The following is a 12769-nucleotide window of genomic DNA, read 5'->3' on the forward strand; positions in this document are numbered from 1 at the left end:
CCAACACCCCCTGCTGGCGCGGGCGCTCCCCGCCGCGATTGAGCCGGCGTCAGCGAGTGCTGAAAGACGATTGGCTGTCGAGCGCGTCTGTCATGTGGGCTTCCCCCCCCGTGTTGGACGGGAACTAGTCCCGCCCATGCCTGTCCCCCCGCCCTGCCGGCTGAGGGGGTCGCCGGGGGTTTGTGGCGGCCCAGCCCCGGCGGGGAGGGCTGAGGGGGCTGCCCCGGAGAGGCAGCGCTGGGGCCGTCCCCCTCGCTCCATGCCCGGGGCGGGGAGGAGGAGCTGCCGGCGCCGCGGGGTGGTGGCCGCCCCGCTCCCCGCCGGCAGAGGCGAAGCACCAGCGGCGTCGCTCGCTCGGCGGCCCCGGCGTCGGTGGGCGGCGGTTGGCGGGGGCGCCCGCCGGGGCTGAGAGAGCGCCCGCCAGCCCTGCCCTCCATGCGGCGCAGGCAGCGGTCTCTCCGCTCGCCGCCGCGTTTGTCGTCTTTGTGGGCGGGTTGGCCGCTGCCGGGAGCCCGCCATGGGGCGGCCGCGTCGGGGCTGCTGAGGCGGCGGTGGGGGAGCAGCCGGCCGGCCCTATGGAGGAGCGGGAAGGCGAGGTGCGCTGGGACGGGCTCTGCAGCCGCGACGCTGCCACCCGCGCCGCCGCCTTGGACACCATCGGGCAAGCCGTCCTCCGCCGTAGCGAGACCATTGCCCCCGTGGCGGCGGTGCCGCCTACCCGGGCCGCCGACGGGCTCCTGGTTCCCGCCGCCCGCGACGGGCTGAGCGAGGTGCTGGCCCGCCTGCTGATGCTCTCCAAGCGCTGCCCCTTCCCCGACGTGAGGGAGAAGAGCGAGGCGATCCTCGGCGGGGTGCAGGTAAGCACGGCGGACCCCACCTCCGCCCTGGGACGGGGCCGGGAGAGTGGAGAGACGGCCCCAACCCACGCAGGGCACCCTCGGCTTTCGGCTCTGCAACGAGCTGGGCGTCTGACCCAGGCCGGTCGGATTGATTAGTGCAGGAATACATGCTACATGGCGTCCCCCGTCCCGTCCCCCTCGTGAAGAAGCATTTGGAAAAGCGTTATTAAAAGGCAGGGAAAAAAGCGTCAAGTTTTTGAGTGCAATCCGGCGGGGAGGATTTAACGATGAATGACTGGAAAGTAGGTGATCGTTGGGGCATCCCGAAGGAAGTGCTAAAATGACAGCTTTAATGCTCTAGTTTTGGTCTGTATGACCAGTGCTGTGATATTACCAGTTGGCTTTAATACAAAAGCAGGAAGAATTTGGGGAGAAACATTTAGGGCTGCCAATTAAAAATATAAATCGGTATGGGAAGTTTTTGAGCTTTTAAAAGCCGTATGAGCTTCAAGGCTATTAAAGAAGAGCATGTCAAAATTCCCTTTTTGCTGTTTCTTGGTAAATAGCTTCTCCACTGGAATCGGTAAGATCCAAACTGGTTTTTTTTACAGTTTACAGGCAGCCGAGCCAGTAGAGGATTACATTTACTGACCTTTTATGCTAACAAAAATAAATGTTACTTTGTACTCTTCCACTGTTACAGTCTAATTATAGTTACTCGCATTGCAGTTCTCTTGCTCACCTAAAGTTTTTGTGCAGGTCTTGAAATTCTGATGTAGGGCTTGTATCAACGGGTCCAGCAGCACTGCTAAAAATACAACTTGCTGTAGACTAGGAAAAGGAAATTCAGGTATCTCGTTTAATCACAAGTGAATACATAGAGCTGTGCTTGGAGTTAGCTGCCTGATTCCCACTATTATGCTTTTTTCCCCTGAACATTAACAGGTTTAATGTAGGGGAACCGGGGGGGGGGATATAATACATAAATACACACGTATATGTATTATATAAAACATTGTATATTATTATATATAAAAATACACATATGTAAGTATTTTAAAGGAACTTGTACATAGATCCATTTTTGTTCTGTCCTGCTTTGAAGTGGTTCAGAGAAATTCTGGGTGTGGATTATTGTAGCTGAGAGAGGCTCTGTTTATTTTGTCTAACTTCTTAATAGTGTGCAGTGTGATAAATACAGTATAATTTATTTTATACAGTTTGGAATGTATGGGGCATTTTTCTCAAAGATTTTGTCAGTATGAGCTATAAATACAACATATGGTCTATGTGAAAGGCTTGACAGCTATACTGCTTTTCTTTAAAAACACAAACCAATGGAACAACAAAAACACCCAAGCCCAACTTGAATATTCAAGTTGAAAACTTAATCTCGCACCTTTGCATCAGCATCTTCCCTGTTAAAGATTCAGATGAGAAGTGAGCCCATTACCAGTGAGAATGATGAGTCACAGGGACAGACTGTGAAGGGAAGACTTGCTTTTATCAGGCACAAGTTATCAGAGTCTATTCAAAGGCCAAACAGGTGGTGATCTCTCACCTAAGTCTTGGAGGAGGTCAGAAGATATGATCTGATGACTCCTTTTAAGGTTTTTATACATGAAGTTACTGGCATGTTCAACTATTAGTCTTGTTTAGTAACTTTATCACTAGATTTTTTTAAATAGGCCAAAATTCTGACAGACGATAAGTCCATCTTGATACAGCAAGTTCAAATCCCGTGGTTGTAGGTGGGTTGATTAATAAAAATAGATGTGAAAGATATAATAGATATGAAACCAATTGTAGACACACAAGCTGCAGTAAAGGTTTAACAACAACTTAAGCAAAATAAAATAAAATACAACATTACTTTAAGAATATCTTTAAAAGCTGCTTTTATAACTTTTCTTTTTAGGGAGTAGATCTAAAAGAGAAGTAGTCTATATTCTATGACTGTAGAGTGGCAAGTCTTAGTTCTTATGGCTGTACTCATAAATGCACATTTTTGTTGTAATCTTTGGATCCACATTTGTGGAAGAAAGAATCCAATCCAAGTATTCCATTTTGGGTGCTGTGGGCTATTGTCAGGCATGAAATGGTTTTCTGTGATTTCATGGCCAAGAGGAATTTTATTCAAATCTCTGCAATGAAGATGGCAGATAAAGAAAACTATTAAATTAATTATCCCATAGAACTTGTGGCTTTCAGCAGTGATTCTAAAGGTAAATAACTTAGTAACATTATAAAAATGTGAAATCCTGTTCAGAAGAGTATCAGTACTTAAAGGACTCACTTGTATTACTTTAGCTCCCTGTTTTGGGATATGAAACAATCTCTAAGTCCACAGCAATCTGTACCATTGTGCTGTCTAAACTTCATTGTCTGCCAAGTTATTAAATGACATAGAGCCCAGGGCAGGAGAGGCAACTTTGAACCCAAAGATTCTCCTGGGAACTGGTGCTGCCCTTCTCCTCTCACCGTCAGAGCCCAGACGGACAGATTTCTTTTCCGATTTCTTCTCCCTCTCCCCTCCTTTGCCACCCTGCCCCCCCCCCCCCCCCCCCCCCCCCCCCCCCGGAGAACTGTAAAATGTGTTTTCTTCATCTTTCTGCCCTGCATCCAGGATAGGGCAGTAAGGAAATAAAAGATTTGAATTTTCCATGTGGTCTGATAGCTATTTCTTCCTGGGGCTCATGCCCTCTTGCCTGTTGGGGTAATCAACAAATATTTAGGCATGGGCAACTAAGCTGCTGGTGTTTTTGCAGCTTTGTGTCTGGAGCAAGTTGGTAGAATGCATTATATGGCTGGTGTAAGCTGGTAAGCTGCAGGCTTGGCAGCAGCCTGTGTCAGCATGGCATCCCTCTAAGCCTGCCTTTGTTACGGTCTTTTTTTTTTTCCTGGAGAAAAATTTCTCTGAAATATGGTGGAATTCTAAGTGTGCAACTTTCTTCATTGCTATTAATAAATAATAATAACTAGTATTATTAATGCTATTATTAATAAATAGTATTACCTGTATCAGACTCTATAAAAATAAATTATTGCTTAATGTGAATTCATGTTGATTTTATTTATATTCAGGATAATGAGTTTCTTATTGCAGGCTATATATATTTATATATATATATAAAATAATATATGTATTTTTTAGCCTAAGAGAATATATCTAATTTCTCATTTAGATTAGACAAGTTGTTTTTGTAAGAATTATTGCAAAAACAGTCTCAGCAAACTAGCCCCCTTTTTTCTAGTTAAGCCTTTCTTGCTTTTATTAATAAAAGCAAGGTCACTAAAGTAACTTTGACCAAGTACATATTCAATTGAAATGCTTTAACCAAGTGAAAAGAGTTTGAATGTTTGCATGTGAAAATATTTGAGTGGATTTTGAGATAAACCCCCCAAATATATCATACCTTTTTGCTAACTTCTTGCATATATGGTATTTTGCATGTATTTAAAGCATATTGCTTATGACCTTGCAGAATAGCGGGTCATGTCTGCACAAATACATGGAGAATGAACAGCAGTGGAAGGTCTTAACGTGTGATCATTGAAAGTATTCTGCCCAGGCTCGATCAGATCAATCAGATGTATGTGACTGGAATATAAATACAAGGTGTAAGTCAGTAGCTGGAGAAGAATCATTGAAAGTATGAGATTTGGTAATTAAAATCTCTCTTAAACATTCAGTGTCTTTTGGAAAAGACTGAGCAGAACATACTGCTCTATGAAGGTATGTAAATTCATAAAAACAGTGTTTTAGATTAACAAAGAGAACACATAGATGGGAGGCAGGTTCTTCAGATGTTAGCCTACATAGGATAAAAGATGACAGAACAGCAGAATAAAACCCACAAATGTCAAAAAGCTTAGAATTTGGCACGTAAAGCTTGATTGGGGGGCAAATATAAGGAAGAAAGAAACTGGTCTCAACCTCTTTGAGAAGTAATGTAACGGTACAGTACCAAACACTCATTGAAGGGGATGATTAATAATGAAAAAAGAACTTTGCTCTCTGTTGATCTCTATATTGATGTAAACACAAGAAACATACAAAAATGGGAAACTGTATGTTGCTGAAGGTGCACAGGAAGTGCATGAAGATGTATGAACAGAACTGGGATGGTCAAATACATAATGAGGTGTAGCTAAAAGGGATATTGGAAGAAAGGAAGAAATGAAAGATCCACCGATTGATGGATTAAGAGATAATGCTGAGGTGTTTGAAATGTTCTCTGAAATGGTTAATCCAGCCAGTGTCATTAATAGCCATGATAAAAGTGTAATTAGTACTCTCCTAGGCTAGGGGGGAAAAAAACCTGTAGGTTGCTTGGATAAGCAACAGATTTTCAATCAGGTAGGGCCTGATGAAATTCATTCTGAGGTGCTTAAAAAAACCCAAACTAGCTGAAGCAATCTCATATAGTGGATAGCAATCTGAAGATAGTGGAGGGAAGTAGTAGACTCAGAATAATGGTGCATACCTCTTCAGTATGGGCTAAGTGGGATGGGATAACGAGGAAACTTGTGGATTTTAACTTTAGGTCAAAGGAAAAATACTGGTCCAGTGATGAAACACCTTTTTAGGGCCTAGAAAAAAGTTGAGCAACAGCCAAAACAGATCTATCCAGGATAAATTATTTTAAATCCAGCATGTCTACTTCTTATGTGATGGAGTAACAGGCCTTGTGGTGCAGAGAGATGCTATAATGTTAATATGTTGATATATTGGAGTCCTCAGTATTCACATGATCCTGTCATTAACATGCTAGGGAATTATGATCTAGAAACTACTGTGCAGTGAGTAAAATTAGCTGGAAAACCATCCCCAGAAGGTAAGCAAGGTCAGGTAGCAAGTACTTGGTACAGATTCTACAAGGTCCTGTCCAGCACAGTCTTGATTAACAGAGTTTTGCACTTGTTGAATTGCAGATTACAAACTGAGAGGGAGCGTAAGAATACTGGAGAGTAGAAATAGAATTTAAAATTATGTTAATAGTTAATGGGAGCTTGTATCATGTCTTCTAGACCTGACTTTTCTGTGAAGCAAATTTGAACAAATTGGTGGTGGTATGGCCAGCTAAAAAGGAGGCTAAGACAGTATGTTCTCAAATAAATGGGGGATGGGGGGTATCAAAAGACTGCTGGAAGAAGGGAGGAAAAATGAGCTAGAATGAATGATCAGTTGATCTAAATTCCAGCAAGACTTGGGCTAGACATTTCTGGGGAAAATTTCAAGGATTAGGACAGTAAAGCAGTGGTCTAGACTATCCAGTCATGTTCATCACTAGAACTTTGTCTAAACTGTTCTTAAACATCAGGCAGCAGTGATATGCTTATGTGATCTCTTTCTGGGAAAGGCAGAGCATTGCTACCTGGATGATTTTCCTTCCAGTCTCTTTTTCTTTGTTTGTGTTGGTAACTGCTTGGAGGGACGCACCCTCCAAGTGCTTTCCCTTTGATCTCCAAGACTGTATTTACTAGATACGTACCACTGGAACTTGGGGTCTGGAGTCTTTGTCTCTTACTGAAAAGCAGTGGTGGGTTTGGGAGGACTCTTAGTACCTTCTTCTTTTCAGAGGCCTACTGCTCTAGTGGCTAAATGTAACAGAATGCCATAGTTTTCAGAGGGCTCTATGGTGCATAACAGAAGGGTCATGTCAGCAACCAAATATGCATCCTCTTGTATTACAGCCCTTGGGCACTGCCTGTGACCTAGGCTTGCTTGGCGGGGGACATGGAATGGAATACCCTTACCTGTACAAATCCTGGCAAAACATTGAATGGATTTAAATTAAATGAGCATCCAGAAAGGATGGGAAGACTTCTAGTCACAGCCAGAGTAGGCATCCTGGCCTCTTTCTCTGCCACAGTGTGTGGGACAAATAAAGCCTCTGCCAGGAGAGGAGGTAGTAGTTCCCCTGTGTATGTCCATAAAGGATAAAATAGGAGTTACTTTTCTGTTTCGTTGCTAGATTTTTTTTCTCACAATAGAGTTCCCTGTCTCTTTGCTTTGTGTATCTTCCATGTCTGAGCTCTGTGGTGCATGTCTGTTAATAGCAGTAAGAGTGAAACTCAAATACGCTCCTTGCTCTCAAATGATTTATCCCGATGACTCTGGTATTATAGGAGACTGGCTAACTTCCCAAATCTTTAATCTGCTTTTGGTGTAATCTGTGATAAATGACTTCACAACTTTGTTTTCAGTCTTTTTAGCCTTCCTGCGTAACAGAAGTAACTTTCTTTTGTGAACTTTGAACTGTAGCTAGGCAGATCTGCTAGGTTGTGGGATCTTTTTTTTTGTTGGAGTTAATTTGACTGTGTCCTACTGCATGATATTGATTTCTGCTGTGATGCTTACTGTTGGTCAGTCACCATGGAAAGGTGTCTCAGATGAAATTTATAGTCTTTTCAAGCCTATGAATTTAAATATAGTATTCTCAGTGGTGGTGATGAATCTGATCCATCTGGAAGCTAACTAGTCTCCTTGCACAATGCCAATACCCAAAGTCATTTCTGTTTCCCATAGTACTCTTATGTAAAGTGAATGAAAACATCCTTTTTCTGTGAGTTCACTTCAGAGCAAAAGTATGTTCTGTCTCTTCCAGCCATTAGGTGGAATGGGTTTAATTATGTATTGTAGGGTGCTCCCTTCAAAAGCCACGTGTCACTCTGCCAGATTGCTAGTTCAGAAAACATTTGTCTGTTAGGGGGTTGTTTTGTGGTGTTCAGATACTCTTGCTCTTCTCAATATTGGGAGAAATACTGAGGTAATGACATGATGCACTTGAATGATTAGTCTTATTTACAGCTTCTGCTAGCCTACAAAAAGAACTATGCCTCTGCAATATTTATTGTAAACACATTCTGATGATGGGTCTGTATCACATATGTGTGGCGAGGTTGGCTGGAGAAGTTAAGGGAGAAGACTTAATCTTGACATGTCAGGGAATGTTCTGAGCAGGGGTGTGAACAATTTTTTTTAAAACTTAAAGTGTCAATAGTCCTTAGATTGCTTTATCTGACTCCTCCCTCCTTCAGCCTACTTGTCTCCTTTCTGAAGGCTTCAGTCTGTTGAGAGAGACGAAGGGAAATTTTCTTTTGTTGAGCTTGTCAACTGCAGAATTGCCTGACCCTGAGAATGTCTTTGGTTGGAATAAAGAGCTGCTTGAAAACAGTGGAGGTTCTCAAAGTGATGTAAAGTAGGATATCTGGGTCACTCCAAATGCTGTTTCTGTGTTTGGAGCCTTTCCATAATTTTCCATGCTAGCTGTATGCCATTCTTCTTGTATGGAAATGAGCTTTGCTCAGTCAACTTTTTCTTATAATTGTTTGGGGTAACTTGACCTGTAAATTTATGCTGCATTGATTTGCAGGACATCATAACTAGAATTTTTATTTTCAAAACAAGTGAGGAGTGAAGCACACATTTGGTAATGTTGGCTTGGCTGATTTTTTTTTTTTTTTTGACTGTGCTGAAAAGCTTTAAACTGAAGAAACCAAACACAAACATTTCCTCAGCTCTTATTATTTACTAATGAGGTAAGCAACTGTAAGGTGTGCATTGGTGGCTTACATAAAAAAAGATTTGTTTCCTGATTTTTTTTTTCATAGGAGCTAATATCTAGAGATCTGTAGAACCCAGAACATATTCAGCTTGAATGCATTTTGTAAATAACAGCATCTGTTCTTCTGATCTAGCAGTTGCTAAGTCACACAAACTCTTTTTTAGATATTTTTTCTTTTTTTTTTTTTTTCCTTCTGCTTCTCTTTCTAGAGGTAATTTTAGAAATTGGCTGTTCGTCTAAACTCATGGCTGGAGGTGATCCTTTCCAGTCTACATTCATGTATGCTAGTGTCAACTTAGTCCTTTATCTTATTTTTCTCACTCTCATACTGTACGGGTAGCAGTGATCCTTCCCCTCTCTGCATTGATTTTGCTAAAAGTTCTGCTCTGCTTTTAAGTTGCCAAAAAGCGAACTTATTTCTATTTCATCTTCTTCTTAAAATCTTATGATTTGTTTTCCCCATTTAGTATATAAATAACTCTTCATTTTGGGTTGTTGGCATGCATTTGGATGCGTTTTGCTCACATACAGAGAAATTTTATGCACCCTGAGGAGATATTCAAAGTGAAAGGCACTAAGAATTTGGAAAGGTTTAGAAATTAGCAAATGATATACAAAATATTAAGTAAAAAAAAGAAGTATGGACTCCAAGGTTATATAAAATAATACATCTTCCATTAGCTTGACCAAAATACATTGTTTAAAAGAAAATTACATTGTTTCACTGTGACAAGTGCAAAGTGAGCACTGAAGAAATACTTGCTGCTTTGTCATCTTACTCTTGACTTCAGGTTAGGGTTTCTCCTTTTAAAAGAAACATAGTGGAAAAGTACTGAATATACCATTGTGGGACAGAAAAATAGCTTTGAAAGCTTGAGTATGTTTTCCTGTGGATATTGGATACTGAGTGTTTAAATTTCCAAAAATATGGTTTGCTGTCAGTATGGTTTTCTATTCCAGTAAGTTGTTTACAGTTTGGGGGGGGGCGGGCGTGGCGGGAAGGGGTGAAGACTTAGGGCTCTCTCCAAAAATCAAGTGAAACATGGAAATCTTCACTTGGACCTCCACACATGAATTAAATCCAAAAAGTTAAGTGGTGGTTTTTCTCTTGTTTACCACTTTCTTGATGTTTCCGATGACTTTGACTTTTTTTTTCTTCTTTGTGTCTTCTTCTGGAAGGCTTAGGTTAGATTTCTGCCAAAAGTTGGGTTGGGAAGGTGAACTGGTTTAGTTCTATTTAAACGTAGTAAACAATTAACTATTTTCCTTACTCCAGCTTTATGTAGAAACCAAACTTGTTCTTTCAGGTCATTTTGGGTCAAAAGTATCACCCAGTGTTGTGTACTAGTGACTGGATATTACCCCAAAATATATTGGGCTGGTATTTTAAAAACAGAGGTGATGCTAGAATGTATACTGCTACTTATGTCATGTAATCTGATATAAATCTGCCTTCTGTGCAACTACAAGAATTTACTTTCAATCCAGGCATTGGGTTAAAGGAAAGTACAGTGCTTCTGAAAACAGGTAGTTGGTTTTTACTGTAAATTAATTAGAAACTGTAACTTTTCTTCACTTTTCTATGCTTTCTGGACCCAGTAATAAGATTTTCTCAGTTTCAGGTCTTTCCTGGCAAGTCCTTTGTCTACCTAAATATCTGACTGGCTCTGTGAACCTAAATTTTGAGACTCAAGGTGTAACAACCTCTTAGTTAAATTTTCCTCTCTGGCATATTCTTGCTTGCTATCAAATTGTTTTTAAACAGTTATTCTTCCTAAATAGATATTTTAATTAAGGATTCCTTAACTCCTGAGAGTAAACATGGAATAATACGATATTTGTTCAAAGAAGGAACAAACTTGAAAATGGAAACTTATTTAAAGCTCTAAAGCCTTTCCTGTGTGCTGCTTTTTTTTTCTGAAGGAGGAGGGGAACCTCTTTTCTGAAAGATTTTTTTCCATTGCAGCTTGTTGGTGAGCCTCCACTGTTCCTGGTGTTTTGGTGCAACAAAACTTTTAGCTTTAAAATGCAGCTTGTTTGCCAACAGCACATTCCACTCAGATTAAACTGTTTGTTTCGATTTTCCATTTATTTAAGTTTTAGTTCTAATCTAGATTTGCACTGATTTGCCTGTAGAAGAAGGACTGAAGAGAGGAAAAAGCTTTTCTTAAACTTTCTATTTCTCTGAATTTTGAATCAATGCTGAATGCAAACTTATGTCTGTGTAACAGTAGTAAATAATTGGCAGCTGCCATGCACATAACATTTTCTGGAGCTTGTTGTGTTATGAGGATAAATCCTTATCAGGACAAGATATTTGCCCTAACTTCCTATGTGTCCATTCTGTCCTTCCCACTTGTGTTACAGAAAAGGTTTTGGAAGCATTGTATCTTTACCTAAATTAGAGTGGTTGTTTTTGGTTTTGTTTTTTCTTTTGTTTTTTTTTTTTTTTAAAGGAGGTATGTTTATAACAGTCGCTTATATTTACTTAGAAATTAACGTACAAATAGTATTCTATAAGAGAAGTTTAATTCTGACATTTTTATTCTACAGTTCTGTTTCAGGATGCAGGAAAAGAAGCCAAATTGTAATGTTTTTGTCTGGCTTTTAGAAGGCATATTGATATCTTGGCATCTAGTGTTCTGCCTTTCTGACTATTCAGAACATGGCAACTCTGCTTGGCTGATGTCTGGAATATGTCAGAAGAGTATATGTAAATTGGGAAGGTCAGATGTTGCTTCTCTTTCTTTCATTACTTGGTGTCAGGCCTTTCTGTTAAGGATTCAAGTTTTTGGGTAAGATTTCACTAGGAATGAAAGCTGTGGTTTTTAATGCAGAAGACACTGTATTGCACAATGTAAAATATCTTGAAATTTTAGATTCTAAAGGTGGTAGTTAACTTTTTATAACTTATGCATTATGTGAATACCTGATACTAAACCATAGATTGTTTGGGGTTTTTTTCTACTTTTTAGAGTTATCTAGTATGTTTACTCACACTGATAAAGACTTGGGGGAAGTGCAGTCTTAATACAGTCTGAATTCAAGGTGCAAATCATTACTCCTAAGGGCAGTGGAAAATATGGCTGCCTCACGGTGCTTCCAGTGCAAAAATTAATTTATAGTGATAGACCTTGGTGTTCTTCCCGTGTATGTGGCTTACACATATGTTCCTTCTCTTTGAGCCAGAGGACTGCATTAGAGGTTTTAGCAGCATAGTCTGTGTCACAGATTTGCATGTTTTAGGGGGAGGTAAAATTCCTGTATCTCAGATCTTTTGGGGTAGAGTAGCCACATGGGTCAAAAGTAGTTCCCAGTAGTAATAAATCTTCATGCACGTGCATAAAAACATGCTAAGATGATCAGGAAGATTCTTCTGAAAATCTCACATGAAAGCTGAATGAGTTGCTGTTCCCTCAAAAAATAGTTGCTAAAAAAATACTTGGGAAGATGTCCTGAGGTTAAAAAACCCAAAACATTTTTTATAAAGAATAAATTCAGATTTTAATACCATCTTCTAAGCCAGTTCTTGATGGGTTTGGGAAACTGAGGATTTCTCTAGATGTACACTCACAAATTGTCTGTTTAAAGATGACTTCAGGAATAAATATGTCTTCTGAGATATCAGATTTTATGTAGGGGGCAGACCAGATGGAGGAATTGTTCTGTTTTAGGAAATAACTTACATATGAATAAAGTCAAGAAGCTCTTCCTTCCAGTTAGTGTGTTCAGTCAGGAAGAAAAGATTCTTGGATTTTAATTTTTAATATTGATAGACTTCCAAATAGATCTGTAGTGACAAATGTACATTGGTAACAGTGTTATTTAAATAAACAGAAATGACATTAAGGTCAAATACTGGTCAAAAATACAATTTTTTTCATCAGAAAGCTTAATAGTTAACTGCAAATAAAAAGTTTAACTGTAGACTTGCATGACTGTGGAAGAATTTGGACAAAATGAGCCTTTGGAGTGGACCATTCAATGTCCACACCCCAGAAATAAGACTTGAACTTTTTTGTGTTGGTTCAAACAGCTCATCTCAGTTCAGCTCATCAGAAGTTTTGAGAGTCCTTGTAAATGCTTATTATGCAACCTGAGAAGCTTTCTCTGAAGTAAATAGGCAAAATGTAGTCATATCCCCAAATCCCTGTAACATTGCATCTTAATTTTAGGACTAAGTGGTGACTGTTTGGGACCTTCGGTATTCAGAGCTGGTTACCTAGATGCCTCAGTCTAATGCTGCAAATCCATCAATGCAGCAATGACAACTGACTTTTCAGTGCCACCTCCATTTAACCCCAGTTTGTAATGGCTTGCACCTCCATTTAACCCCAGTTTGTAATGGCTTGTTTAAGT

The 12769-nt window shown here is 40.2% G+C and overlaps 1 protein-coding gene across 1 annotated transcript in view; it reads left to right on the top strand.

Moving 5' to 3' along the window:
• Positions 1–241: 241 nt before the first annotated feature.
• The window catches only part of SESN1 (sestrin 1), an 84398-nt gene continuing 71870 nt past the window's right edge, over positions 242–12769 (top strand). Inside the window, exon 1 of the mRNA XM_074819381.1 lies at positions 242–857. Coding sequence (XP_074675482.1) covers positions 576–857 — 282 coding nt within the window. The 5' untranslated portion in view covers positions 242–575. The remainder of the gene's footprint in view (positions 858–12769) is intronic.

Source organism: Strix aluco, chromosome 3 (genome assembly GCF_031877795.1).
Source record: "Strix aluco isolate bStrAlu1 chromosome 3, bStrAlu1.hap1, whole genome shotgun sequence".
NCBI lineage: Eukaryota > Metazoa > Chordata > Aves > Strigiformes > Strigidae > Strix > Strix aluco.